Source organism: Oenanthe melanoleuca, chromosome 1A (assembly GCF_029582105.1).
Source record: "Oenanthe melanoleuca isolate GR-GAL-2019-014 chromosome 1A, OMel1.0, whole genome shotgun sequence".
Taxonomy (NCBI): Eukaryota; Metazoa; Chordata; class Aves; order Passeriformes; family Muscicapidae; genus Oenanthe; species Oenanthe melanoleuca.
The window spans coordinates 13,550,855-13,578,652 of record NC_079334.1 but is presented as its reverse complement, the minus strand read 5'-3'; the positions used below and the strand labels follow the sequence as shown (position 1 = coordinate 13,578,652).

Sequence of the window (27,798 nt, the reverse complement as noted above, 5' to 3'; positions counted from 1 at the left end):
ACTACCTGCACTTCAGAAGCTTTGATTTATAGTGTACCTTTTTTTAAATGTTATTATTAATAATATTGTTCCTGTCTTTCTGGCGTCTGGCAATGGATGATTGAGATTTTGTGTTCGCATACATTGTGCAAGAGGAATTCAGGATGTGTAGTTGTTTAGCATCAGGCATATGTGCTTTAATTCTCACTTCCAGTGGTCAAACAGTCTGTCATATTTTGAAAAAGAATAGAAATCTGGGCCTACTGCATGGGGTTTTTTGTTGTTTCAGGGGAATATCCTTTTCAGTTTTCTGTTTGCAATTTTTAAAATTCCTTTAATGGTTTTATTAACATCCCAAACGAGTTTTTTCTGGTTCTTTCAATTTATCATTAGATTCAAATAATAATAGTATGAATTTTCTCTAGGAAGTGCATCCACAATCTGTAGCCCTTTCACTACACAATCATGTCAATTTGTAATTTAAATAAGTAGGTCCAGATGATCAAAAGATGTGCATACTATTACCTTGATTTGATTGAAAGCACATGACTCTAAACCAACCAGTTCCACAATATGTCAATATTTTGATGGTTTTTAGCTTCACATTTTCAACTTGCAAGTGTATTTGTGCTTCCGGGTCACTTGCTGGTTTACTGATTTCATTTGGACATGGAATTGCCTGATTTTCCTTCATATTTACCTGTTTTGCCAGGACAGTGACAGCACAGGGCTTGCATTTGATAGGGTTTATCTGCTGCATACCATTTATTAATTGAGTAACGTCATGTAGTAAATATATGTGGATCAGAAATATGTTAGGATCAGAAAACATTTTGGCACATTTTTTTTCTCCTGGCAGTAACACTTCTGATTGCATTGTTTAAATGGATGCAGTTATTTTCATTTAAGGGAAAATTAACTTTTTTTCCACCTGCCATTGTTCTCTGAAGAGAATTATGATGCAGTCAACAAAATTCTGAGGACGGGAAAGAAAAATTACATCAACCTCAAAAGAGGGAATGTCATATTTATCTGCTAATTGTGTAATTACCCTCAAAAAAGCCCAAAATGCAAGATGAGAGAACCTCTTCGTTCTGTCCAACTTCCACCTCTCCATGCTCTCGTTGTCACTCTTGGCAGAGTAAGTAATGGCCATATCTGGATCCAGCCCTCCCCACCTCTGCTCCGCTGACATCATAAATTATCCAGATATAAATGGACAACATTCATTAGCTGTGCACTTTGCAGAAAGAGCCAGCTCAGGAGCTAAGCACTTGCCCATTTTTATTAAAAGTTAAAAAGCTCCTTGCTGTCACGGAAAAGGGAGGTTGGAGGAGGTACAATGGAGGACAGTGCCACAGAGCTAATAAATAAAAATAATAACTATTACCATTGGTTGAGTGACCCTGGGAGAAGAGCACTACTGAGCCATTTGTTGTTCCCTTTCACTTGTCAACAGCAGTGGCTTAAAAGCCTTTGCCATTGTTCAGGGCCTAATAGCACCTGTTGGGAAGATAGGAAGACAGCTGTCAAAAAAAAAAAAAAAAAAAAAAAAAAAAAAAAAAAAAAAAAGGAGAAACAGGGTGAGGGAGGAGGGTGGAAGCTGATGATTATGCCAGTAACAAGCTGTACTGCAGCAGGATATTTCCTGGCTTCCATTTGGAAGCAGGGCTCCCCACCCTGATTCTCTCTCGGATGGGCACAGGGAGCTGTGTGGGTCTGTTTCCAAAAGCAGTGATAGTCAACCCAGAATAACCCCAAACACCAAACTGGCTTCAATAGTGGAAGTTGCAGCTTTGTAACAAGAGTGCTTGTTTCACCTACTTTTTTCCTCTGTTGCATTTCCAAATAAGACTCTGTTGATCTATGTGAGAAAGGCCGAGAGGTGAGGAGTCCCAGGGATCAGCAGCTCCCCTGGCAGCCCATCCTCCCAAGGCCAGAGCTGTCTGGTTTTTGGGGGTGGGAAGTGATGGCAGTGGCCAGAGCTGAAAGATGGGCTATTTAGAAAATTGTCTCCTCAACTTCATCACACATTACCCTTGCGTTTTTCATTTTGAGGAAAATTACCTGCAATTCAGGACTCTATTTTTTTCTCCATTTTTAAGTAAGCTGCTCTGAGATTTTCAGCTAAGAATGCTATAGTAACTGTATGTGAAGAGTTACATTGTTGCTGTTGAATTTAGGATTTCAGAAGTGGAGTGGTTGATCTTTGCAAGAATTTCTCAGAAAATTTTAGCCAAACACCATAGCTCTCAATTTATGTTTTATGGTTATTTAAATTACATATTTTGGGGGGCTCTTGGGGCTTTGTTTTTGGGTTTGTTTTAGAAAGCATTTAATTACCTTAAAAGTGACAGATCAGCATAAAGATCTTTTTGGTCAAAGGATAAACCATGTAATCTCCCTAGAACATCCTTAACGATGTGTCAATACCTATAAAAAGTTAATGTGTAGTCATCTCATTGAATGCCTTTTTAAAATCCCTCTTACTTATCAAGGATGTGCTGAAGGTGTAAAAAATTAGCAGACCAAAAACATGGCGCTCTGTTAATATTAACAAGATATTATGGCCCTTTAATTAGGAACTGCCTCTGTTGGTAGCACTAATACAAAAATGTGTTTCAGGGGAATATGTATTCTGGTGGAATATCTCTGTTCCAACTGAGACAGAAAAACAAAACTGAAGTGAAATTTAAAGTTGTTTAATTCTAGGTGTCCTTATTTTTATGCTTTTACTCTTGAAATAGTCTCTGGACATATTAAAATATCTTTGTGGTTTCAGAATTTCAGTGAAGCTCAGAATACTACCTCTTTCTGTCATCTAACACACGTTTTTTTTTGCTGGGTGGACCACTCCTGAGAAAATCAATTCCTTCTTTCATTTTGAGATTCCAGAAATTAAAGGGGTATTAGAAAGCTGAAGAACACAGAATAAGACAGAATTCTTTTTTTTTTTTTTTTTTTTTTTTTTTTTCATGTGTAGAAGAGGGTTTTTAATTTCACTCTTGCCCTTTTTTCATAAGGATTCCTACTGGTGGAACTTCAATTAAGAAGGAAGGGGTTGCTACTCAGGTGTTTGAAAGTGAGTTACTCTGTTTCATGTATTTATTTTTTGTACATCAGGAAAGTACTGGGCACATTTAAAAATTCAACTTTTGTTTTATTTAAAGTTTGATAAGGTTCAAAAGCTTTCTTCATTCTTACATGTTAATTTAATTAGGGGTGAAGAAGATAGTGCTAGCAGGGAGCTGGAATCATCCTAAATATTGTGTGTGCTGAAAAAGATGTTCCAGCAACACTTGTGGAAGTGAAACATCTCTTTTGACAGAATGTCTTCCTTGGACCAGCTCTCTGGCCTGGATCTCCAAAGACAGCCAGACCCTAATTCCTTTCCAGAATGGGATTTATGCTCGTGAGCACCTTTGGGGATCCAAAGCACTGAATCCCAACGAATTTCAGTGATGAAAGATATACTGTCCTATTGCCCTTCTCTGGGGGACACCACTGCTCTGCTGTGGAAATGGGAAGGGCAGATTGCATCAATTCTTGAACCAGCCATATCCTACTGCGTATTTTAAGGACAGATATTTAAATGGAGGGTAACTAAGCAGTGACTACTAACTGCACTGTTCCAGTCATTTTTTCAGAATAATTTGGGGTTGTCCTGCAAGTAATGTAGCCCCACCTCCATGTAAATCTGAGGCAACCAGCAGTGGCTCCAGGCTTGATGTGGAAGGCCAGGTTAATGGAGGTGTCAGTCAAGCAAACACCAGCTGCCCTGGCACACAAATATAATTTTAATTTCCACACCCTCAGCAGTGGAAGGGGTGGCAATTATCCTACAGCAGCTTACAACCCTGTGCTTTGGAGGGTTATTAGCGTGCTCTTTGTACCTTTGATGGGGTCTGTTTTCACTGAGGTAGGTAAGGCAATGGAGTATGTACTATACAAGTTAGCATGTTAGACATAACAGAGATAGAGCTGGAATTCCCTGATCTGAGATGAGAGCAGGAATGCAGGTTTGTTCCCTGGCTCAGGAATGTGCTCATGAAAGAGGTGGTTTTCTCTTTGTTTAGGCCTCAGATGGGTTTTGTGGACATCTCACTGTCAGTCCAGAAGAGTGTTTGACAGAGAGACTTTGAGAAATATCTGGTTTTCACACTCTGGAAGCAGGCTCTGTCCTGAGGCTGTATAACAGTAGAGGATGGAAGGTGAGAAAATCTTGGCTGTGGCCTGTGTAACCCCCAAATGAACATCAGCTCTTCTGCTGGAAGGCTGAAGGCCTGGTGTGATGTCTTTGCATTGCATGTCTCCTGTGTGGAGTGTGACACTGCTCCTGGAGTGGGTGACCGGTCAGTGAAACAAGACAGCCTGAAAAGCACACAGGTAATGGAACAACTGCCAGTGCATCCAGGTGGTGGGGACTATAAAATCTTCAGACAACAGCCTGGCCATTCCTGAGGGTGTCATTGACTGAGATGCTGGTTTTAGACTCAAATCTAGCATAAGAAGTCCCTCTGCTCTTCCCCTGTCCTGCCTAGCCGGGTGTTCCTGCATTGTGCTGTGGTTTGCAGGCTCCTTGCTTACATCCAAATGGATAATTAGTTCAACAATTGGGAGTTTAGTGTATCTGAAGGCTATTCTAACCTTTTCTTCCTAATAAACATCCCCATGTTTTTAGGTAGCTTTCTTGTGAGACTGGCAGTAGGCGTTGGTGATCAGTTGAGAAAATAATTGCTTTGTGTATTTGCAGGTGGAGTAGAATCATGTTTCTGGTGGTATTCACAGATTATTGATTTGGATATTAAAATCTTAAATTATTTATTTATGGTGCTATGGAACCTTCTTTGGCTATGTGAATTATTTTTCTAAACACAAAAGGCTCTTTTACCAGAAATGACAAGAAAAATGTCTTACCATTTATACAGCATATACTTCATTAAAGCAGCATGGTGGGTATTGCAAAAGAGAGCAAACAACTTGAAAACAAGTATTGTATTTTTGAGCATGTATGGAATTAGGCACTATGTGCAACAAGAAGGCAGTGGTAACTTGATGTCATTGTGCACTACAGCTGACTACGGTCATTTGTGGATACAGAAGTTGATTTTGTTCTCTGAAATGAAAAGCTATGTGAGCTAACATGTGGCCAGGATGGGGCTAGAGATTCCATGAGCAGGAGGGCTGGTTATCTCTGCCAGAGAAGGGAGATTTTTAGTTGGCTTGGAAGCTACCCATAGACATGTAGCTCAGCTGTTTTCTGCACAGTGGTTATGATGGAGTGGTGCAGTAAGAGTCATACTGTGATGTGATGTGATGTGATGGCCTGAGCACCACAGCTTCCTAGTATCGTAACTTGAATGTTTCAGCTCTGTGAGTTTGTGCACAAAGACTGAAAAATATTTTGTGTATAAAAAAACCCCCGAACCCATAGAACCCAACAGCACACCATTTTCTGTCCAGTCAGAGAAGCCCCAGGTAGTATTGTACTCAGCACCACATTTTGACTTATCACGCTTGAGCAGCCATGTCCTATATTTGAACAATATTTACATTTATAGAGGTGTTTCCTAGTGTCTGCTCCAAAAGTTTAAACTGCTTTTAGACTGGTGAAAAATTGCAGTACTTCCTGGAAGACAAGAGAAAAATGTATGTTTTGTGGTCTTTGATTTCCAAATTTAAATACATTCTGCGTTGTGCCTGCTCATGATTCATAGTGTCTTGCCTAGCTGCAAGTAGTTCCCCAAAAGCATGATTCTGTTGATGGAGAACCATATGTGTATGCAGATGCTGCATGTCTATGTAACCTGCTGATACCAACCATTTCTTCGTAATAGTTGCTTTATTTTCTTTGCTATGAAAATTGTTTCTGATTTTGTATAGGTAAGAGCTTCTTAATAAAAAATGAGGGCATAAAAAGAGAAATTTCTTCTCTCTATGTGTTTCTCTGCTCTTTTAAAAGAAGAGTGGAAATCTGCCCTTAATCTTGTTTCCTGATTGAGACCAGGAAGGTTTGTTGTGGTACATGAACAGAGAACAGAGTGCCAATGGGGTGGCATGTTGATAGTTGGGGGTTGTAGGAGCACTGAGTAGAACTCTGACTGACAGGTGGAACATATTTATGACCATAACAGAAGAAAAAGATTAATAATGAGTACCAGTTCAGTGTTTGCCAGTGCTTTCTTAATACAAAGGAAGGTGCTTGCCAGAAGTGGAAGGTGTATCAGGCAATATTGAAGTTCATTGATGATATTTTGAGCCAACCAAATACACCTTCCTCTAGGAATAATACGTGTTGGCAGGAAATGTTTGGTGGTCTGGCTGGGCATTGAGCAACTCTTGGCTTCTCTCTGTCCTTGCTACACTTCATGTCATCATTCTTACTTTTTTCTAAGAAGTATCTCTCTTTCAGCCCAAGGCAGGATCTGTTCACTGTAGTTTCAGAGGAGTAAGCCCTTTGGGCATCTCCTTGGGAGGGCGCTCATCCTTGGACATCCAGACACCATGCAAATGGGAAGCTCCAGGATTCACACTTTTCTTCTTAACTTAAACTTACATCAGCCTCCTACTCTTCCATCATAGTTGTCTCTCTATAACATCAGAGCTTTCTCTCCCATTTCTTCTTCAAATACCTCATATGCCTCATATGGAGAGCTCCCGTTCCTCACCTTGTTACAGCATGTTGGAATTGCATGCCTTTCTCTGGAAGCAGACAGCTGCATGAGACCAAAGTTTGCTCTCAGTAAATAATCAGCAGGAGCAGAGAGGTAATAGAGAATTAGCACCAAACATCATTCTAAGCTTGTATAAGTGGATTTCTAGGACTGTGATCCTGGAGCATCCTGGAGATTGAAAAGAGCTACTGGAGAGGCTAGGCCTGAAGGGAATGCTGTGCTGTGGGACTCTTTTTGGAAGGCTGCCGAGGCAGGTCCAGGTACATGTGCATCTGTGCTGCCACTGAATTGAGAGTAGGACTAGGTCCACTCCCAAAGGAGAGTTACAATGTTCAAAAAAAAAAAACAAAACCAAAAAAATACTTCAGGAAGTAGGCTTCAATAGTGGTCTAGCAGACAGTGATAAAAATTGTGCTTCTCTCATGGTATAGCTTTGAAGCCACCTCCATTTCCTGGAAACAAGCCGCTCCTTTCCCAGTGTGAAAACTTTAGGGCTATTAATCACATAAGTCAGTGAAGCTGTATTTAAATATCAAATGCAAGAGTTGAGGGACAATGACATGCTTGTTAGCATACCAAAAATTAGATTAAAAAGCCTTTTAATGTTAATTTACTGAGATGATTTGCTTGCCAGTCGTGTAAGAGCAATTCAGTGGATGTACAGATGCATCCATATGTGCAGTGAAAGTGGCACTCTCCACAACTCCAAGGAAAGTGGTTTCATTTCATGTGCTGAAGGCCTGTGTGAGAATTACTGGCTGCTGGCATCAGTCTCCAAGACTCATTGTTGTGGATTAGGGAGTCAGTCTGGATGGTGCTTGGCACAGAGTGAGGGTGGAGGGACCAGGGGGCACCAAGGAGCCAGGGAGCTGCTGGCACAGGAGGACGCATTCATCAATGGACACTGCCATACGCAGTGATGTGAAGAAGCATATGTAAGCAGCAGAGGCAGGGGTGAAAGAAGAAAAACAAAATGTGCCATAAATATCTCTAGAAAGAGCTAATGACTGATAAATGTGGTGAATAGAGGCAGCAGAAATAATTTTTGTATTGATTAATTTGTATTTCTATTGATTCAGTCAGTCGCCTCTTGGCCAATGTTTAGTTAATGATTCCTGTTCTTCTTTCCATCTCAATCCTTCTCTTTGGTGCCCTATCCATAATCCTCTTCTGCAACACCATGTAGCACTTTTCATAGTGTGTTTGGGAACAAAAATGTTTCCCAAACATTAAAGGAATACTGTTCACAAACAACCTGTGAGCATGTCTTGTAGATGTATTAATACTGTCCTGTGATTTGGGATTGGTCCTATGTGCCATAGGACCTACCCTGCAAATAGGTAATGGGGGGGATTCGTAGCTCAAGTGGGGCTTGGAAGAAGGAAAGGGGGTAATTCTGGGTTCTTCTCGAAGGTTGAATTAGGAGGCATTATAAATCATGGCCATACTCAGAACAACATGTGTAGCTGTTTGGAAATACAGATCATTGTAATACATTGCTGTCCTGATGAATATCCAAAATTTGTCATAATATAGCTCAGATTTTGCATGTAGAAAGCATGGTTTCAGGGGAATCCAAGAGGAGAGGAATGACTGGAGTAGGGATCAGGAATAGCAGTTCTTGTGTGCAGGCCACCTTTCACAGTTTCAAGCTGCATATTATATGTGCAAGCATTAAAAGTTTTACTGACTTTCCCATGAATCCAGAGAATGCCTGCCTTGCAAACAAGAGATAGCATTTATTTCTTCTCTTAATTCGAGAGGAACATCTTCTCAATAAAGTCTAAAAAAAGCTGAAGAAAGGATGACTTTGTTTCTGTAAATTTGTGGAACCCCAACTATCATATCCTTTCAGTTATTTTTATTTAACATGTGTAAATTTCAAGTATTTTTAATGGGGTACATAGATGATGTAATAAATGTTTCTTTCCAAGATAATGGTGCATAAGGTATTTCACAAGCAGTTACCGAAATGTGATAGGCTGAGTATATGAATAGCATATTTTATGTAAGTACAATATGTTAACATGGTATATAATAGAATTAAACAAGCTGTAATCTAATCTAGCTCTTTAACTCATAAAACTATACAAGTGAGGAAGCTATTGTCTTTAGGAATGAAAGTTATTTTTAAATATTAGCAGAAGGATGATTATTTGCTGATTCTGTGTCAAAATTTTGTTGAAGTGCCTTATGTAAAAATGGAAGTTCAAATCAAGAGGGGTTTGAGACTAAGTTAGGGCATCAATTTAATATGACTGCTTGGGGATTTTTAAAGGAAAAATAATGGATATAATATTCTTTTGAATAGTTAACATACAGTATTTCAACAAGGGAAGCACTGATTAGATCACCACAATCTATTTTATGCCATCAGGATTGCTGAGGGGGCTTATAATTGTGTTAAATTTTCATATTACTCATATTCACACATTAATGAACAGATGCATTGTTACTATTGGGATTTTGCCATTTGGCCTTTCACATCTCTAATCATGATTTCCTACTGAAATCTTTACCGTTCTCGCAGAAATTCAGTCATTGATACATGGCCGTCCACCGCATTCATTGCTCCCCCCTGATTTGTCCGCGGCTCTCCCGGCATCACTGGCGGGCTCGGCTTACGGGGATGTAACACGAGCCCTCCGGCGGGGGACTCCGGCGCTCGGGCTTGCGCCGGCAGAGCTCGAACTCCCCGCGGCAAAGTGGCACCGGGACCGTCCCGGCGCCCCTCCTCGAGCGGCTGCGGGGGTCTGGCGAGCAGGGAAGCAGGGAGGCAAACAATTCAGGGAAACAGGGATGCCCGTGGCAGGCAGCGGCCGGCGGCCAGCGCGGCGGGGCTCTGGCAGCCCCGGCGAGCGGCTACTGTAGCTTTAAGGCGGCAAGTTAGACAGAGGACTTGTGTTTCTTTACGAGCGTACCACGGCGAATATTTTGTCTAGCCGCGGGGGAAAGCTTTGTCGTGGGCTTTGCTGACAATAGACTTAAAAGTAAGGCGGGCTGCTTTTGGTGCCTGGAGGCTCTGGAGCCCATTGTCAGCTAACAGTGGATCCCTATTGCCTCATTCCTGCTTTGCAAAGGTTTGTTGGCTTTTAATGACTGACAGCTCTCCGCCGCGAATGCCGCATTTGCTCCGGCCTGTTTACACGCTGTTCCGGAGTTTTCAGAAAAACAGAGGAATAATAATTAAAAGCAAATTAAAATAATCAGGGAAAAGTGGCAGTGTTTATCTGACCTATTCTCTTTGTGGGAAATTGTTTCCTTCGTGGGTGCTTCGAGGGGACGGACGGACTCCGTCAGTATCTGCCCAAGCGCCCGGAGACCGGCGGCGCCTCCGGCTCAGCAGCCCCGGCACGGAGCGCGTTCTGCCTGCAGCTTCTCCCGCCCGTGCCCCTAGGATTTAATGAGATTTAGATATTAGTTTTAGAGACCCTAGAAGAGAAATCTCACTCGGGCAAACCCGGGGATTAGCACAGGGAGCGCCCGCGGACGAACAGGATGAGATCGGGGTGCTCCAACGTGAACAAAAATGTTACGAACAAAACACCCTCCTGTGCTGTCGGTGGCATCCGAAAGTTACCGCTGCTCTGCCGGCAAGATGCGGACGTGGGGCTGTGCCCGGCTCGGGTGTCTGTCTGTGCGTGCTTCTGCCTTGTCTGACCGCAGCCGTGCGCGAGCAGAGGCGAGGCTGATGTGAGATGCAGGAGAGCATCCCTGTGCCCGTGGCACTGTAGTTCCCTGTGCATTAATACCGCCCTGCGGGCGGTGGGTTTATGGGAGTCCGGGTTCGCTCAGCCCCCGGGGAGCGGCGGGGGCTTCGCGGGGAGAGCGCAGCCGGCAGAGCCGCCCCGAGGAATCCAATGCCTCCGAGCTCCGAGTTGGGGCTTAAGAAAGGAGGTGGAATTAGCCAAACGAGATAATGAAGGTTGCTCGTAATGGTTTTTACTGTGGGGAAAGTTAACCAGTTGCTAATAATTGTATAGTCTCTAGGCCAGACGGTCCCTTTGATAAGTTAACATGTACTCCCTTTATGCTCCTGGTAGGGGGTAAACAAATGCCTGAACAAATACAAATACACATAAACACAAATGTGGAGAATAGCAGTATATGTCTTAGATCCAGATAATAAGTGTGGGTATTGTTATTTAGATGGCACATACTGGGACACTTATCTTTTAGTACACTCCATTTTCTAAGTGAATGCAGTGCTAATCGTGGGATTGAAAGCTATTGTAATTGTGTACCCATCTAAATGCTGACAAGAACATACAATTACATTGTTTGGAATTGAGTTTAATGTTCTCTGAATTTTATTAGCATTTATATTTACTTATGCATTAAAATTCTACACAAAAAGAGGTCAGAACACAAGAGTTGCAGACATAAATGTCAGACGCATCCACACCCTCACTGCATTTTTCCTGAAAATGCTGAACAAATTTATTTTATTTTATTTTATTTTATTTTATTTTATTTTATTTTATTTTATTTTATTTTATTTTATTTTATTTTATTTTATTTTATTTTATTTTATTTTATTTTATTTTATTTTATTTTATTTTATTTTTAAAAGAAGTGCTAGAATCGGAAATGAGCAAATAATAGGTTTCCATTCTAAGCAATGCCTTTTCTGCCTCTGGATTTTGCAGTCTTTTAAAGCTTTTTTCCATACCCCAACTTTTTATTATTATTTATAATGCATGTGTTACCGGAAAATCTTTCCACAGTGTGCTTACCACCACACGATGTTTAAACACACATTATAAAGTGGATGTAATTGTAAAGACTCAGAGGGATATAATTACATGTAGCAGATTTAGGAGCTAATTCTTTGCTTCTCTCTTTCTCTCTCTCTCTCTCTTTACTCCGCATTTTATCAACATAATTATTTTTTGACTGCAGACTAACACCCAGAAACTGACAGGCATCCATTATAGGCAGCAACTTGTTCACCAAATTGAAAAACAATGAACTGCAGGTTTACATGTGCCCATTGTAATACAGAATTACCGGAGCTTTGTTCCACTAGAGGAAAAAGCTAATGGTTTTGAAACAGCAGGTGACAAAACACATTCATTTTTTTCTTTTTTTTCCCTTCTTTTTTTTTTTTTTTTTTTTTTTTCTTTTCTCTCTTCCCTCCCTTCTTATCAGTTTGTTGGTGAAGTCATTATGAACTGGGGCCCAGTATAGGGTTGGCCTTATTTTTAGCAGATAGACTTTTAATGAGTTCTATTGTGGAGACAGTCATGTTGATTTGCTTACGTTTTTTTTCCCCCCCTTCACTCAGAAACTCCCAGTATTGAAAAGCTACTATCAAAGGACTGGAAAGACAAGCTTCTTGCCATGGGATCAGGGAACTTTGGAGAAATAAAAGGTAACACTGTTTCTCTGCTAAAGGAAATTAAGAATGAATATACAGATACTACTGGCTTTATGGTACTTTGTCTGTCCCTCTTCCCCTCTCCTTCAAACATGGTAATTTAGGGTTTAAATGAAATATATGCACTCCCATCTGTGATAATATAAATCAGTGAAAGGGTATATTGCCCTAAGTGAATGAATTTACATTAAGCTTTTGTTGCATATATTGTTCTCTGTTATAAACTAACACATCCTATTGCTGGATTGGGGAAAAAAGTCAGATCAGACATATGTGGTATCAGAGTATAGCAGACCTCAGTTTCTGAAATTTGAGGGTGATCTGAATTTCTTGTTTATGTTTGGACAGATTTTGATGATGTAGATTTTTGTTTTTACTTTTTTAACTTTTTTTTGCATGTAGGGAAAAATAAAAAGGGTAAAGTTTGTGTAATGATACCTCTAGGTACTGAAATTAGCCAGTGCAGATTTTAAAAGACAGTGTACAACATCTGTGCACTAAAGCATGTTCTTTTAAAACTGTACTCCAGAAGGAAAATGACAAAATTTGACCACTCTCCAGCAACAGTAGTTTCTGCTCTGCCAAGACATTTCCCCATTTTATATATCTGAGGTCCTTTTAGGGAACCTGTGATTGTTTGTTTTCATGTAATTTAATATTTTTATAGTTTTTCTGCAGTGCTTATGATGAGAAAAATCACTCAAAATCCACATGTCAAAAATTGTAAGTTTTCAGAGCAGCCATTATCACTCTGAAAAGAAACAGCAACTCTTATTCTTTTCCCATTTATAACAGTGTACATCTGGAGTAGCAAAATCCAAGCCAATGTTGTTTTGGAAATGTGAAAGTAGAATGAAATTAAAATTAAACCCCTCTCTTGTGTTTATAAACTGGATTTAGTTTCTCTCCGTTATTTTTGGTATGTTTACTTACTAATGTTGTCCCTAATCTAGAGATCCTCACTCAGGCAGGCTCCCAAACCTTGTGCCCAATAGGTTTAAGGACCGTATGCACAAGAGGTTGTCAGTATTCAGAAAAGCATACAATACAACATGCTCTCACAGGTTAATGGATTGGTGCATATGCAAATAAAGTGTTTTTTTTTTATTATATGGGCCTGTCACCAATAAGCCACCCAGTATAAGTTTGTGCTATTCCACTGACTTACCCAAGTAGGAAAATATGCCACTTGTTTCCCCAGGCTTCTCCCTGGGAGGCTGTAATTCAAAAATATGTATTCATTACATATGCAGAATAACTTTAAACAGAGTATAGTGGTCCAGCCCCCAGCAGACTGAGATGTTGTTGTTGTGGTGATGATGATGATTACTACAGAGGGCCAAACCCTGTGTTCTTCATTCCTTCTCCATGTGTGTAAAGCAACAGATCATAAATAGGAAGAGCAGCCATTGGACTTACCTGGGAGTTGTGGGTTTTAAAAGCGCATTGTTTCAAAGTGACATCATCCTTTGCCATGAACTGATGAATCTTTAAGATGTTTCATGGACAAAGTATGAGGAGACATCTTTCATACCCACTTTTGGGTATATATTTCAGCAGATTTTGCACGCTGTATGGAGCCTCTTTAACTCTTGACACACTGGAACCTTTAGAAGGATTTCCAGTGATTCTCCAGTGCCTTTGGACTTTGTAGAGCTGCTCTGAAGAGCGCTGTGCACTGAGGAAGATGGTCTGTTCCCAGCGCCTATGATCTTGTTCTTTTGGAGGGTAATCTTTTTTCTTCCTTCTTCCACATGCTAAACTTGAAAGAAGCAGCAGCCAGCTACATGCTACCATGAGAGAAATTCAACGGTCCTTTCAGTCAAGCCTGGGGGAAAGGATGGGGAGCAACAGCACAGCCTCAAAGAAGACTTTTCTTTGCTTTAATTTTTGGTTTTTAGCTTTGTATTTTGAACACAAGTCGAGTTATTGTTCTGTAGCTCTGTTCAAAAGCCTCACGTCTGAGGCTTTTTAGTGCAACTGTGGTTCTGTGGTTGGGGCATGGTTATTAGGTGTTTGGATCAAGTTTGGCAGTAAGCTGTGAAAACAGGCACTGGTTTATTTTTCCTACTGACTGCCGTGACAGTTGCAATTATTGTCCATTGTTCCTAGGTGGCTAGAAAGGAGGGAGGATACAATACAGCATTGCCCTCTGGGGGTAAATGAATTTGACTTACAGATTCTTGGGGGGTCAGGCAGTCTGATTATTTAGTGCCCAGGAATGTGGTTTTCATGGCACCATCAGCCGTGAGCAGCCAACAAACAATGGCTCAGCTGTATTGCTGCTATATTTAGTGAGGCAGCAGGAAAGGTGTGCAAGTTGAGCTGTTCTATACCCACATACACGTGTACAAACACACATATATTGTGCTACAAAATGATTTTGTCATTCTGTAGTTATGAAGTTTTCCAGTTGTGTTTTTTAAATTAACTTCTTTCTCTTTATTTGGCCTGGCAGCTACATTTTTTCCACCCCTCATTTCTTTATTAGTGATATTTGGAAACCCCCACCTAAGTACTGTCTTATTATTAATACACCCTGGAATGTGGACAGCGCTAGGAACTGTACTGCCCAACTGTCTTATGCACTGAATAGTTTTTTCCATTTAACTGTTCAAAATTTCATTGTGTTTTTCATTAGGTCTGGGGGAGTTTTAGTACATCGTGTGCGAAGGTCTCAGCACTGGGCTACATATTGTTAATGCCCAAGCCTGTGTTATTACCACTGAGTTTTATTCTCGGAGACAGATTAAAAGAAAGGGAGATGTAGAGGAAGACTTTATTTTCTATTAGTGTGATTTCTTTTAAGTTATAAAGCAGTAATATTTTATTAAAGATAGGGAAATTGGTGACTGGTTGGAAGTGACCAGACTCCCATGTTTTGTATTCAGTTGTTTCTCTTGGTTGCTTTGTTACCTTTGGCTGCTACTTCAAACCCCCCTTTCTTCATCTCCATGCCTGTAAAACAGAAGAACCATTACTGAGTATCTGCAGAGAGCCAGATGCAAACTTCAAGATCACAGTTAGAAGGATCTATATATATCCAGTTACTAATTGAAAAGGAAATGTATTGCTTTATTCCACAGCCTGACTGAAAGGTACTGCAAGGGAATACTCTTAAAAATGGGGCAAAATCTAGAACCTTTCATATCTGTAGAAATTGTGACTCAAATACCTGTGTTTGTTAGAGAAGTAGTTTGGGGCTAAATTACAAGTTTGACACTAGAAATTTCTTAAAAATTCGGTTTTGATATCTGTGGAATTTTTACTGTGCTAGTCACACTAGTCACTATATGGCAAAACCCACAAAACATGCTGTTAAATTGAAGTATTTTAAAGTGAAGCTGTAAAACTATATTGACTTGGTTAAAGCCTGTTCAAACTTACTTATATCTACCATAGAAGGCCTCTGGATTATTCATGGATAATGCAGTTTATTGGATTCTGTGGAGCAGAGAGATCTTCATGTCTCAAAATTACTGTCTACAGGAAGGAAAATCATTCCCTCTTTCTGCTGTCAGTGTAACTTTCTCATTGGCTGTGCATTGCAGTGGGAAAGTAGGTGCTGTCCTCCAGTGTTACTAGGAAAAGGTTTAAAAAATAATATTTATTTCTTAAACATCAGTGATCATTCTTGTATATATATAAAATTAACATGAAGCTTCTCTTTCACTGGTGCTGGGCCTTGGGAGCAATGCTGGCCCCTCAGGTGCATCATGGGCTGTCCAGCCTTGCTCCCACTGGGGTGAGTGAGGCAGCTTTAACCACGATGAGAACTCTTAAAACTTTATTGGTGTGTACAAAGCCTTGTTGCTAATCTTGTCCATCTCTCTACTGAAATTTGTCAAGACATTTTGTATATTCCCCACTTAAGTCTGAATAGGTGTGTGGAACAAAAGGTTAATCGGACATTTGTTTCAAATTCTCCTGAGTTGGCTTTCTGTTGAAGGCATTATTAACAGTGATTGTGCCCAAATCTCTCAAGAAAGACTGGGCAAGTCTGAATCTGATATATTTTTGTTGTTTGAAAAAGTTTTCTGTTGTGCAGGTTAGTTTGTAAACAACTCAGGTGAAGTGTCTTTTGCACTCACTGTGAAAGGAATTTTCATTAGGTTAAAATCAGCTTTTCATTCATTTAAATCCAGGTGACTTCGGAGATTATACTGGAGTAACTACAGATTCATGGATGTAATTGAAAGCCAGATTAGCCTCCCAATCCTGGTCTTCAACTAGCGATAGCACAGACATTTGTTTTTCATGAGAAACTGGGTTCCAAATTGCATGAAGTATCAGTGCAGGTATTGTGTCAGGCTGTGTTTGATGAGAGATAGAGCTGTGTTTACTGAAGGCTCTGATTTTGCTCATGTGCTCAGAAAATGGAGCATGAGAGAGTGTACAGTGAACGGTTTTAGGACTGCCAATAATGGATAAAGAGAAATAATCCATTCAGTGATACTATAGCTCATCAGAGCCATGAATTAAAGACATATGTTATGTAGATTCAATGTATGGCTTAAAATGGATAATCTGGTAGGTGACACACAGAATCTTGAGATAAGTGAGCTATGCAGATTCGGTATATGGATTGTGATGGATAATTCCGTTTAAGTAATGCTAGACAAGTTGGAGACAAGTAAGCTTTGGGTAGTGCTCAGGTTATGTGCAGTAATCCAGTGAGTGACACTTTGGATCACATAATCTGTAAACTAAAGACAAGGAAGCTGGGGATTCTGCATTTAGATGTGGACAGGAAAAAGGAGGGGTAAAGAGAGAAAGATTATTCATGGGAAATACACTGGGTTTAAACCTTTGACTAATACAGCACAGATCCCCAGGAGATGTGTGAAAGCTGCACTCTTTCTTAGGAGCTGTGTAAATTTTGCATTTGCAAATTAGTGGTTCAAAAATGTTTGCAAACTTGTGTCAGCTGTGGATGTTTGGCATTATTTTTTGGTGGGTAGTAAGTAGAGTGGCAAGAGGAGAGTGACAGTCATAAGTGAAGGAGGTAAAATATGTTGGATTGTCACCTTTTAACTGTGATAAATTCAGTACTTGCTGCAACCTACCTAGTATCTTCTTTGTGTTTACTTTTTTGAGGGGTTTAATCGTAGCAAATTGCAAATTGAGCTTCAGTCTTTGTAAATATTCCAGAAGGGCTGAGGTGCATGGGAACCTGCCCAGTTGCACTCAAGGAATCCTAAGTTTCAAGAGGAAATTTGGCAGCTCCCAAAATCATGGAGGTTGATCACAATGCAGTGTGATACTCTCAGGCTGCAGGGAAACAGCCAGTACTAACCACACCAATGCAGAACTTCTTGAGGCCAAAAGAAAGCCTGAGGTAGAGATTGCGAATGAATGGAGCTGCTAGAACGGGAGGTTAGTTGAGGGTTGTATATGTGGAAGGGAGTGTTGGAGGAATCTTTTTAAAAGCATCTAAAAATGTTATTTTATGGCAAAGCAGCTAATTCAGATTGTTTCAGATTTTTATGCATAAAGGTACTTAATTTAATCACAAGAAGTCAGGTTCTAATTCAATTTTTAAGATGTGATTATTGATAGAGATAATAAAATAAAATTGAATTAATTAAGATAGCAAATGCCAATGAGTTTTAACATATGGAGGCCGAACCACTCTATGTTTAAAAATTGTTTGGAGTTGGTTGGCAGAAGGGTCCTAAAGCTGTGCTTCATGGTACTAATATTACCTGAAAGATGTAATGATAGAGCTGAATGTCGCTGAGCTACAAGTGCCAGTTTGTCAAAACAAAACAAAGCAAATACACACACAGACACACACTTTTTTTCCAGCAGCAAATGCTGTTTTCCTAGCCTAGTTCTAACTTGTTGTCTAGACAGTAAAACAATGAATAACCTCTGAGAAATAATCTCCGTACAAATATTGTCTTTTCCTTTTGCAACCTTGTAAGTTGCTAACCTGGTTGAATACCAAGCTTTGTTTGTAGTCTACTGTACCAAAACTTTTTTCTGACAGCAAAGGAGGAGTACTCAGTGACAGCCTCTTTCCAGTGTTGTGAAACAGCAAAGTGCTGGTTTGTTACAGAGCAGACAGCTGAGGTTTTTTTTTTCCCCCACAGAATATGAATTCTTGAGGCTAGGAATGGTAAAAGAGGGTAATTGGTCATAATTTGGTTTTATTCATTCTTCACCTTGCACTCAAACATAAAAGATTAAGAATGTCCGTCTGGTGAATTAAATACCTTCCTTATATCTCACTGTTGTAAAACAGATTTTTACATGTCAAACAGAGACGATTCATAAATCTGTATGTACAGGAAAATCAGTTTGAATTGTGCACTTTTTCTTTCCTTGTTTTTTTTTTTTTTTTTTTTTTTTTTGTTTGTTTGTTTGTTTTTGTTTTTGTTTTTGTTTTTTTGTTTGTTTGTTTTTTTGTTTTTGTTTTTTTGTTTTTGTTTTTTTTTTTGTTTTTTTTGTTTTTTTTTTTTTTCTGGTGGCTGTGGCTTGCCAAGTAAAAAGCAATCAAAAAGCTTTCTTTTACTGTGCTAACTCTCCCTATAAGGTGAAATAATTTAATTTAGCAAGGTGGGTATTTATAAGATGGCAGTCATTGTGTAGCAAAGTTGGTTTAAATACTTAATGAAAAATGCCAGTTTTCAGATATTTTTGTCCTGACAGCTCCAGGATTTAGTGGCCTGAGAAGCTATGTTCTAGTCTATGATAAAGCACTCTCTGAACTATTGATTAGGGAAGCATTAGGAGAGTTGGCACACGTTCACAAGCATAGATCACATCCACCCACCAACACATCCCAGCAAGTACATAATTTGAAGTACAATCCCATTGCTTGGGCATAAACATTTCATATTACTGTTCAAAAACAGAGGAAAGAAGATATTAAGAAGATGAACTTACCTCAGCCAGTTAGAATCAAACTACTTTTCCTGAAGGAAACATCAGCTCCCCATTGACTTCAGGTGATGTCAGCAGCATGGATGGGAATACTCCTCTTTAAATTTATGTTATAAATAGATTTTTACATTTTTATTTAGGGAGAGCATGACACAGATTAGTTTGCTTTAAAGTAGAAGAAGACTAGGTGGCCTGTTTGTTTTACTTTCCTGATTTTCCTTACTGAGCAAAGTATTGTTTAGATTTCTAATATGTCAACGTTAAAACAGTGGCGAGAAGTGGGGAAAAATAGTTGATACTGGGGTGAGAAAAGATACTGTAAGAAAACTCTTTATAAAAGATAATTATTTTATGGACTACTGATAATTTTATTTATTCTTTGGATTTGGTACAGTTAGGACAAGTAGGATTTTACTCTTTCTGAGGACAGCTTAGTTAATTGACTATTCAGTTTGCAAAACCTCCTTCATTTTTGTATCAAAACTGTAACCTTCACTAGTTTAAAAAGTGTACTGAAAAAATGCACCATTGCAGGAAATACTTGGAGGTGACTCAGTCTTTAGCTCATGTATGGGCTGTAGCTCAGTCCCTGCCACTCTTTGTTACATCAAAGTTACACAAACTGTGTTGTGGCATGGTTTCTGTTGCTCGGTAAATTTGATGACATCAATAATTGGCTCATTTATAAGGGTGCCCTTGGCTGAAACCTACCTAGTCTCCAACTGGGTCAAACACAGACTTAATTATCTGTTTAACGTGTATTACTGTTGAAAGTCAGTGGGGAAATTCTTGGCCTTGCTGAAATAGTTCTGCTGGTGACTTCATCGGGGCCAGCAATAAAACCTCCTACACCACATAAAGTTCAGAATGACTTTCGGCAAGTTGCTAAAAACTTCATGACTTAGTTTGCTCTTGAAAAGGGTAATGCATACCACTACATTTCTACCTGCAAACAGACTTTAAGAAGATCAATTAGGTAGTGCTTTGAAATTAAAAAATGCTTTGTACTGCATGCTTTAATTATTATTATCCATCTTAATATTATTTGAATACAGAGTACTTAAAAATATTCTTATTTCCATTTAATGACTTTTTCCTCATAGAAAAGTTTGTAGATACGAGAGGCTTTTTTTTTCTTTTGGAACCACAGTTAATGATATGAACATAATACAATATTATTATGTCTTCCAGGCTTTGTACTTGTGCATTGTTTTCTTTGATTTTCCTTTGAAAGACAGAATCTGGCAGTTCAAAAGCTATTCACGCAATTACTTTGATAGTAAACTGACTTGGTAGATAGATTTCACTGTCTGTATGGGTGAGTGTGCACATGAGCAGCCCCTGGTTGATGCCATTCCTAGCAGTTTAATGGGGACATGGTAGAGGGGTTGAGGAGAGCTTTGCCATAACTCTGCACCTGCGGAATACACATCCGTAGGCTGTGTAGCAAACACACTCACTGCCTGAACATTTGCAGCAAAAGCTTATAATGTCTGTTAAAGAAAATATTGGCTTTCCCGACTTCTCATTTACATTCCCATTCTGTCTAATAAATTATAATAAAGTATTTACTGTTTTGATCACAAAAGCAGTTTCTCTGCCTTTTTTTGCTTTGGTTATGTTTTGGGTGGATATGCCAAGGTTTATCTTGTTCATTTTCTCGCTTTAAGTGTGTCATTTGGTCATATTGGTGTCTTCATTCTAATGTTTATTAAAATGTTACTGCCACTGCCAGTCTGGGACTGTGAATCAGAACTAAGAATGTGTAATAGTTTATTTCACATTTGAGTAAATTTCTTCTACTACTTAAACACTATTATGGGTAGTGTTGATCTGAGATGAAGTTTAGGTTTGGCTATACAGAATGCCACTAATTTGAGTCTTCTATTGCCATCTGCTGTGGGTGTTTCATCCACAAACATTGGGTTTTTTTCTGAGTCTCTCTTCTTGATAATAGAGGATAAGCTGACGCATCTGGAAAGCATCTTTTCTTGGGCCTTTATGCAGTTATCAACCTGCAATGTGTACTTTGATGGTCCTTTGCCTGAGTTGTTTTGACCAGTTGTGAAAAATCCATGTTTTGTCATTGCAGTGATAGACACAGAGAACATCTACAGCAATCTCCTGAAAGGCAGGTGGGCTGGTGGTTAAAAGCCTTGTTAAACATAAAATGTGCAATATCTGTTTGTTGTGGATCTAAAGGTAATTAAGTGTAGTTTTTGAGGCAGTCACTATTCCAAGACATTCTCCTTTGGCTCCTCACTCAATAGTCTGTGAAGTGGTCTAACTTGCTGTCAAGCTGTACGCTGCAATAATGCACACTTGGGTTTTTTTCTCTCAGCCCTGCTGCCTGGCTGGAGTGAGAGCACTGCAACATATAAAGGCCAGCTCCAGAACCATTCCCAGCTCTGTGCTGCTTGGAGTTTAGTAAGGAAACAGATGAAGATGTCTGCTGGGGCTAGGGGCTTACACTCCCTCCCAAGTTCTAGCAGGGTTAGCAGCCATGTGGATAGTTCATTAACTCAGAGGTAGCATAATTTGAGCGACTGTCTTTATTCTGTTGTTGGTTTAGTTGCTTAAAATACTGACATGTTTTGCCCTGTAAACTATAGAATTCTTTAAATGGAAATCCCTTAGCTGCCAGGACACTTCAGACAATGATAAGGGTTTAAATCATGCAGGTTAGCAGAGAGAAAATAGTAAGGTGAGGATCACCATCCTTGTTTACCCCCAGTCTACAGCATCTAGAAAAGGGTACAAAAAATAACTGGAGCTCTTAACTCTGTAGTAATTTTTAATACACCAGGAAAAATTCCTATAACTGTTTGTACTTATATAGTGACCCCATTGTGACCCTCACCTCACCATTAAATAAATAATATTGTCCATGCTTTGGCCTTCATATGTTATGCAAAGTAATATATGATTGGCCATGGCAACTATGAAATGGCACTTCTGTTGATCATTTCCATGAAGGTAATTATAGAAAAGGTATTCTAGGTAATAAGACTAAGATAAAAAACACCAAATTTAAATTAAATGCAAACACTTAACATTATTATCAAGACCATTTGATTCAAGTACTTCCCTCTTTTTTTCATTTTCACACATCTAAAGGCCACCAGTTACCTGCAAGATATGTCAAAACTATGATTCATCATCGGTGGGGCTTATGTGTGAGTAAGACAAGGGAAAACCTGCACAGAACTCACTATCTCTCATTAGAGCCACGTAGCTGATCTTTCTTGCCTCTGGTTTTGTGCAGGTCACTTGAGAGTATGGCTATCCAAGTACTTATTTTGCAAGAAATTATTAGCTCAAAGAATTGAAATTATCATTAAGTAATATTCCAGTTACTGGAAGGATGGCTTAGTCCTGTGAAAAAAAAATGTACCTACTAAGCCGTGTTTTCCAGGAAGTATTCTACAACAGAAGATTTTTTTATAAAGCTAATGCTGATAAATTTTCCCTTTGGTTTATTAGCAAACTAAAATAGCTTGAGAAATATAATGCAAAAAGTCTGCCTTTTGTCAGACGATTTTCACTCCAGCTGTATAAACCCAAGGAATTATGCATTGTACTTATTAAGTAAGATATAAAACACCCCTTGTGGGCATTTCAGATTTTCTTTAGAAACTGAATAATAATGAAGAGACTCAGTCGATTTGTCCCTGGCTGCATGGCTACAGTGTGCCTGTGCTTTTGCTGTCTGCGCTGGCGCTTCATTGCAGTGCCTGTTTGCTCTTAGTTCATAGAGTCATAATTTGGTTTGGAAGGTCATCAGGTCCACCCCCCTGCAATGGGCAGGGATACCTTTCACTGCACCAGGTTCTTCAAAGCCCTGTCCAACCTGCCCTTGAAAATTTCCAAGGATGGAACATCTACCACCTCTCTGGGCAACCTGTTACAGTGTTTTGCCACCTTCATTGTAAACAATTTCTTCGTTATATCTAAGCTAAATTGACCCTCTTTTAGTTTAAAACTATTGCCTCTGGGACTGCCATAGCAGGCCCTGCTAAAAAGTTTGACCCCATCTTTATAAGTGCCTCTTAGATACTGGAAGGTGTCTCTGGAGCCTTCTTTTCTCCAGGCTGAGCAGTCCAAACTCTGCCAGCCTTTCTGATAAAAGAGGTGCTCCAGCCCTCTGATCACATTTCTGGCCTCCTCTGTCCCTCTTCCAACAAGTCTGTGTCTTTCCTGTGCTGAGGACCCTGGAGGTGGATGCAGCACTTCATCTTTAGTCTTGGAATTCAGATAATTTTCCTGGTGAGGAAGTTTTTTGCTGCTCTGTGGGTCAGTCAGGCTGGAGAAGCAGTGCAGGAGCTGTGCACTGTCAGGTCAGTGGCACACGGAGCGTCCTGTTCCCTTCCAGGAAGTGCAGCCAGAGCTTTGGCACATGGGGTTAGATATCAGCACGTCTTTTTCTGCTGCTGTTGGTAACTAACCCTGTGATCTCTCTGTCTGTCAGTTTACACATATGGAAACATTTTTCTACCCTTCAGATTAATTTAAAGATGTGGATTAATTTAACTTTACAAAGTGCTTTTTGATTCCCAGCTGAAAGCTACTGTAGTAGCTCAAAATATGCCAATGAAGCAGTACTGACTGAGGAGCTGTGATGTGTGTTGGTGTATTTGACAGTGCTTTTGCTTACCTTTTGCTTACCCTAACTCAGGGACTGAGGCAGTCCTGTGCATTCCTTCTTTCTGTAGGACCTTCTTCCCCTCTCTCTCATGCTTGCATCCACCCCCAGTAAAAATTAGGAAGAAAATATCTGCTGAATAAATTAGTACAAAATATTTTGTTTTCAGATATTTCAGTTATAGTGGCAGTATCAGTGCATGATAGTTTTCGCTAGAGGAGTGTTATGGTAAACCCACGTGGACAGGCCAAGACGGGCTGCCTTTTAGAATAATTCTTCTACACTACTTGGAAACACTGCACCTTTTTTCCTGGGGAAAAACAACAAAAGGATGGAAGAGTGGCAGTAGAAACTTCTGATTAATTCCATGGCCAGGTGGCAAATTCATTACTTGTAGCAGTTCTCTGTCTCCAGTGCTGGAAAGAAAAATCACAGAAGTGTTTTTTTCAGCCGTGATAGTGCTTTAGCACTGGCTTCAATTCTTTCTCACAGCTTTTAGCAGAACAGGCTTAAAGTCCTCTGGTTGCTGTTTCAGTGTGTTTCTCAAGTTTCCAGCTTGTACCACAGTTTTTCTTTATCTGAGAATATTCTGCTGTAGTTCTTTGTTCTTCTCTATGTAGTGAGAATATTTTCACAGAAATTTCTAGAACCCTAATAAAAGCCAATTTAGTTACATTTCTTGTGTTACATTCTTTTCTGCTTATTCTTCTTGGTTTTCCACCTGCATATGGCTGTCTACAAATGGATTTAAGTATTTGGACTTGGCTAATGTAGGAAATGGGATGTTCCTTGGGATCACATCATTGATATTAAGTAAAAGTTACAAAAAAACCCCAACTAACCAAACAAGCAAAAAAGTAAATTAAGCTAACTATCAAGCAAAGAGCCCCCCCAACGCCACTTCAAAGGCTGTGGCTTGAAAGGCTCAGCCTTTCAAAGCAAGCAGTAGATGATTCACCATTCCAGACATTTCAATCCAATCTAGAAAGCTGTAGTAAATATATTATAGGGAACATTCCTACACTGACAGGGGGGTAGACTAAATGAGCTATTACCAGTAGCTCTTTTCTATGTCTGACTGATAGTTGGCTAGGAACATGTCTGCTATAGTCGCCAATTTTTCTTTTCCTTTTTTTTTTTCACTTGGAGAACACTGGTGACATTGGCAGAAGAACGCTTCCTGTGTTTGAAAGAGGTTTGTATGGCAGAGTAGTCCCAAAAGCAGACTATTTTCAGAGGAGGCATTGACCCTGATAGCCTTAATCCTTTCCTAAGGGCTTTTTAGAAAGGTTTTCATAAGATCTGACTCATGTGAGAGGGTGTGGTCGTGTTGAGGGTATCTGTGGATTAGCTGCTACACGTATTTTTGTGTCTTTTGAATTCACAGTCAAATGGTCCTACATCTGTTAAAAGTGTCTTTTTTTTTTTTTTTTTTTTTTTTTAGTGTATGATTCATAGCATTTGATTTTTCTTGGATTTTTTTCTTAGTTTCCTTATAACCACTGTCCTTCTGGGTAGAAAAATGATTTCTCCAGTATTTTTATGAAAGTGAGGTAGTGAGTTCCTCTGTGTCTGCTGAGCTATACTATAAAAAAAAAAACAACATCTAACAGCAGTACAGATGAGAGTGACGGTGAGTTGTGTTTAACTCAAGTTTTCACATTTTCCTTCAAAAGTGCACCTTGGTGGCAGCAACAGCAATAGGAGTTATTGACACTTTAAATACTAAATAATGTAATCCTAATCAGGGATGTCGATGATATAACAGGTTATAGAGGGATGTTAATACTTACCCTACATCAATGTTTTGACACTTACAGAAACTTCTCCTATCTTTTTCCTAAGTTTCTGATATAAATATAGTTGTCTTACAAACCTGGAAGGGTTATTTTTTTGATTGATAGTGTTTAAAACTTGAAAACTTTCTCAGAATAGGCAGTATTATTTCACTTTGTTAATCTGACAGCAAGGCAGTAGAAAATAGATGAAAGGGCAAAGAAACATTGAAGGGGGGCACCAGATCAAAGCCTGTGTACAGATTTATCCTCCATGGCTCATTTTCCTGTAGAGGAGCAGGTCTTAGTGAGCAGCATATTGCAATATGCTGCTTCTGCTGCTCTTTGATTCTTCTAAAACTTTGCTTACAGTAAAGCTGCAAAATAAAGAACTGGATTGCTCTAAATTTTCTCTCTTCTCCTTACCCCTGTTTTTTTTTCTTTTTTTTTTTTTTTTTTTCCCCCACCATATGATGCCCAGGGACTCCAGAAAGCCTCGCTGAGAAAGAAAGGCAGCTCATGGGTATGATCAATCAGCTGACCAGTTTGAGGGAACAGCTGCTAGCAGCTCATGATGAACAGAAGAAGCTGGCTGCATCTCAGATCGAGAAACAACGCCAGCAAATGGAGCTGGCTAAGCAGCAACAAGAGCAGGTGAGTTATTATTACAGTGGCTTTCAGCTTAAATAATTTTCTAGTAGGACTTTCCAGTCCATTCTTTTAGGCTTCATACTCTAAAAGTTGCTCTGCACCCAAAATCTTTTCCATTTTATCTCCAAGGAGAAAAAAATTGAACAAAAACAAATCAGAATAATGATGTAATTTGCAATATATCCATCTTGGTTTTGTTCAGAGCCTGGTGCCAATAATGCCAAGCTTGTATGTTTAGCCCCTGCATGGGCCATTCATTTAAGAGTTGGACTTGATTGTCCTTGTGAGTCCCTTGCAGTTCAGAATATTCTGCGATTCTGTATTATCTTTCAGTACTCTTTGGGTTTTTAAACTATTTGTAAATAAACAGGGAAATTCAGCCCTTCTGAATAAACTGCTGAAGCTGCTTTAATTCAGTAATACTGAATAGGTATAAACAGAGCAAAATGCAGCACTTGGATTGTAATGTGAGAAATTAAAAGGTTGGGTTCTGCCAACTGTGGAAAAAAGCAGAGAATAATATGAAGTCAGTGAACAAGCGTGACTTTTTTTCTGCTACACTTGAGAGGCTTGATTTTCAGTTCTTGTAAATATGCACTTCACTGGAAATGCAAACATGGTTTTCATGTGTGTGCGGTTCCAACGCGCATACATGGACACACAACATTTTAACTTTTCTCACAGATTTCACTATGCAGATTTTAACAGAAATAAATATCCACTTTTGTACTTGAACATGAGCAGAGAATATTTAGATATCTAGTTTAAAAATTATCACAGAATTTCAGCTATGTGAGTTTCATGAAACTCACAAATTCTTTGAAATCTGTCATAGTTGTCATATTCAGTGTTGGTATTGTACTTAAGCAAGACTTAAGATTTCTAAGCCACTGCTGATACCTTCAGACATTTAAGCCTCGATTTTCCCCTGTTTTTAATTATTTGACAACCTTATCTTAAACAAAGGGTATTTTGGCCTCATGCCTGAAATCCCACACAGGGAGAACAGAAGTGATTTACTTTAAGCTGGATAATTTGTATCATTCTATTGTTAAAACAACAGAGGTAGATGAAGGAATTGGCAAGATGAGGAGACGTACTGTGTGAGCTATTTCCTTTACCCTGCCTTCTAAAGCCACTAGTGCTGCAGTATGGCTGAGGGATTTGAAAGTGAAAAAGAACATGAAGACAATGGGAAAAGGCAATAAGAAATTAGGATAACTAGGGTTTCTTTTAAGTGAAGAAATTGTGTATACTTCTGTAGAATGCAGAAATTAAAATATCCAAACTCTGAAAAAAATGTGGTAATAAAAATTATTTTTTTGTCTTAAAGAAAGGCTCCAGAAAGAAAACATTTATTTAATCTGTTAGATGTGGAGCTAACTATGAGTGTTTCTTATGCAAATAGTCTAATAATAGAAAGAAAAGAAAATACCTGAAGGGAAGAAAGCACAAAATTTCTCCCAGTAAGTAAGTATAAGTTGCCAACTGACCCTGAGATGTGTACTCATAAAACAGGGGAAGAGCAGAGCTCTTTCTAATATTTGTTCCGCTGCTCTGGCTGTTCACAAGAGCAGAGCTTCTGTGATAACTTAAATTAAAGTTTTTCAAATTTGCTTTATAATTTCAAGAATGGTTTATCTCACTCCAGCCTTTAGAACACTTAATTCCATTCTGTTAATGTCTACCTTTTTCCTCACGTGTATAAAATGTGTCTACAGTAGCATTTGCAATCATTTAGCAGAGAGGGAGGATGGAAATCCTTGTGGAAAATTGCACTTGGCTTTGAGAGGAACAACTCCATCACTT

General features: G+C 39.3%; 1 protein-coding gene across 15 annotated transcripts in view; it reads left to right on the top strand.

Annotated features, from left to right (window-relative positions):
• SOX5 (SRY-box transcription factor 5) overlaps window positions 1-27,798 on the top strand; it is a 608,434-nt gene that overhangs the window by 439,772 nt on the left and 140,864 nt on the right. For all 15 annotated transcript variants that reach the window (XM_056508516.1, XM_056508534.1, XM_056508524.1 and 12 more), the window contains 2 exons: window positions 11,941-12,027; window positions 25,820-25,992. In XM_056508516.1, the coding sequence (XP_056364491.1) occupies window positions 11,941-12,027; window positions 25,820-25,992 (260 nt within the window). The remainder of the gene's footprint in view (window positions 1-11,940; window positions 12,028-25,819; window positions 25,993-27,798) is intronic.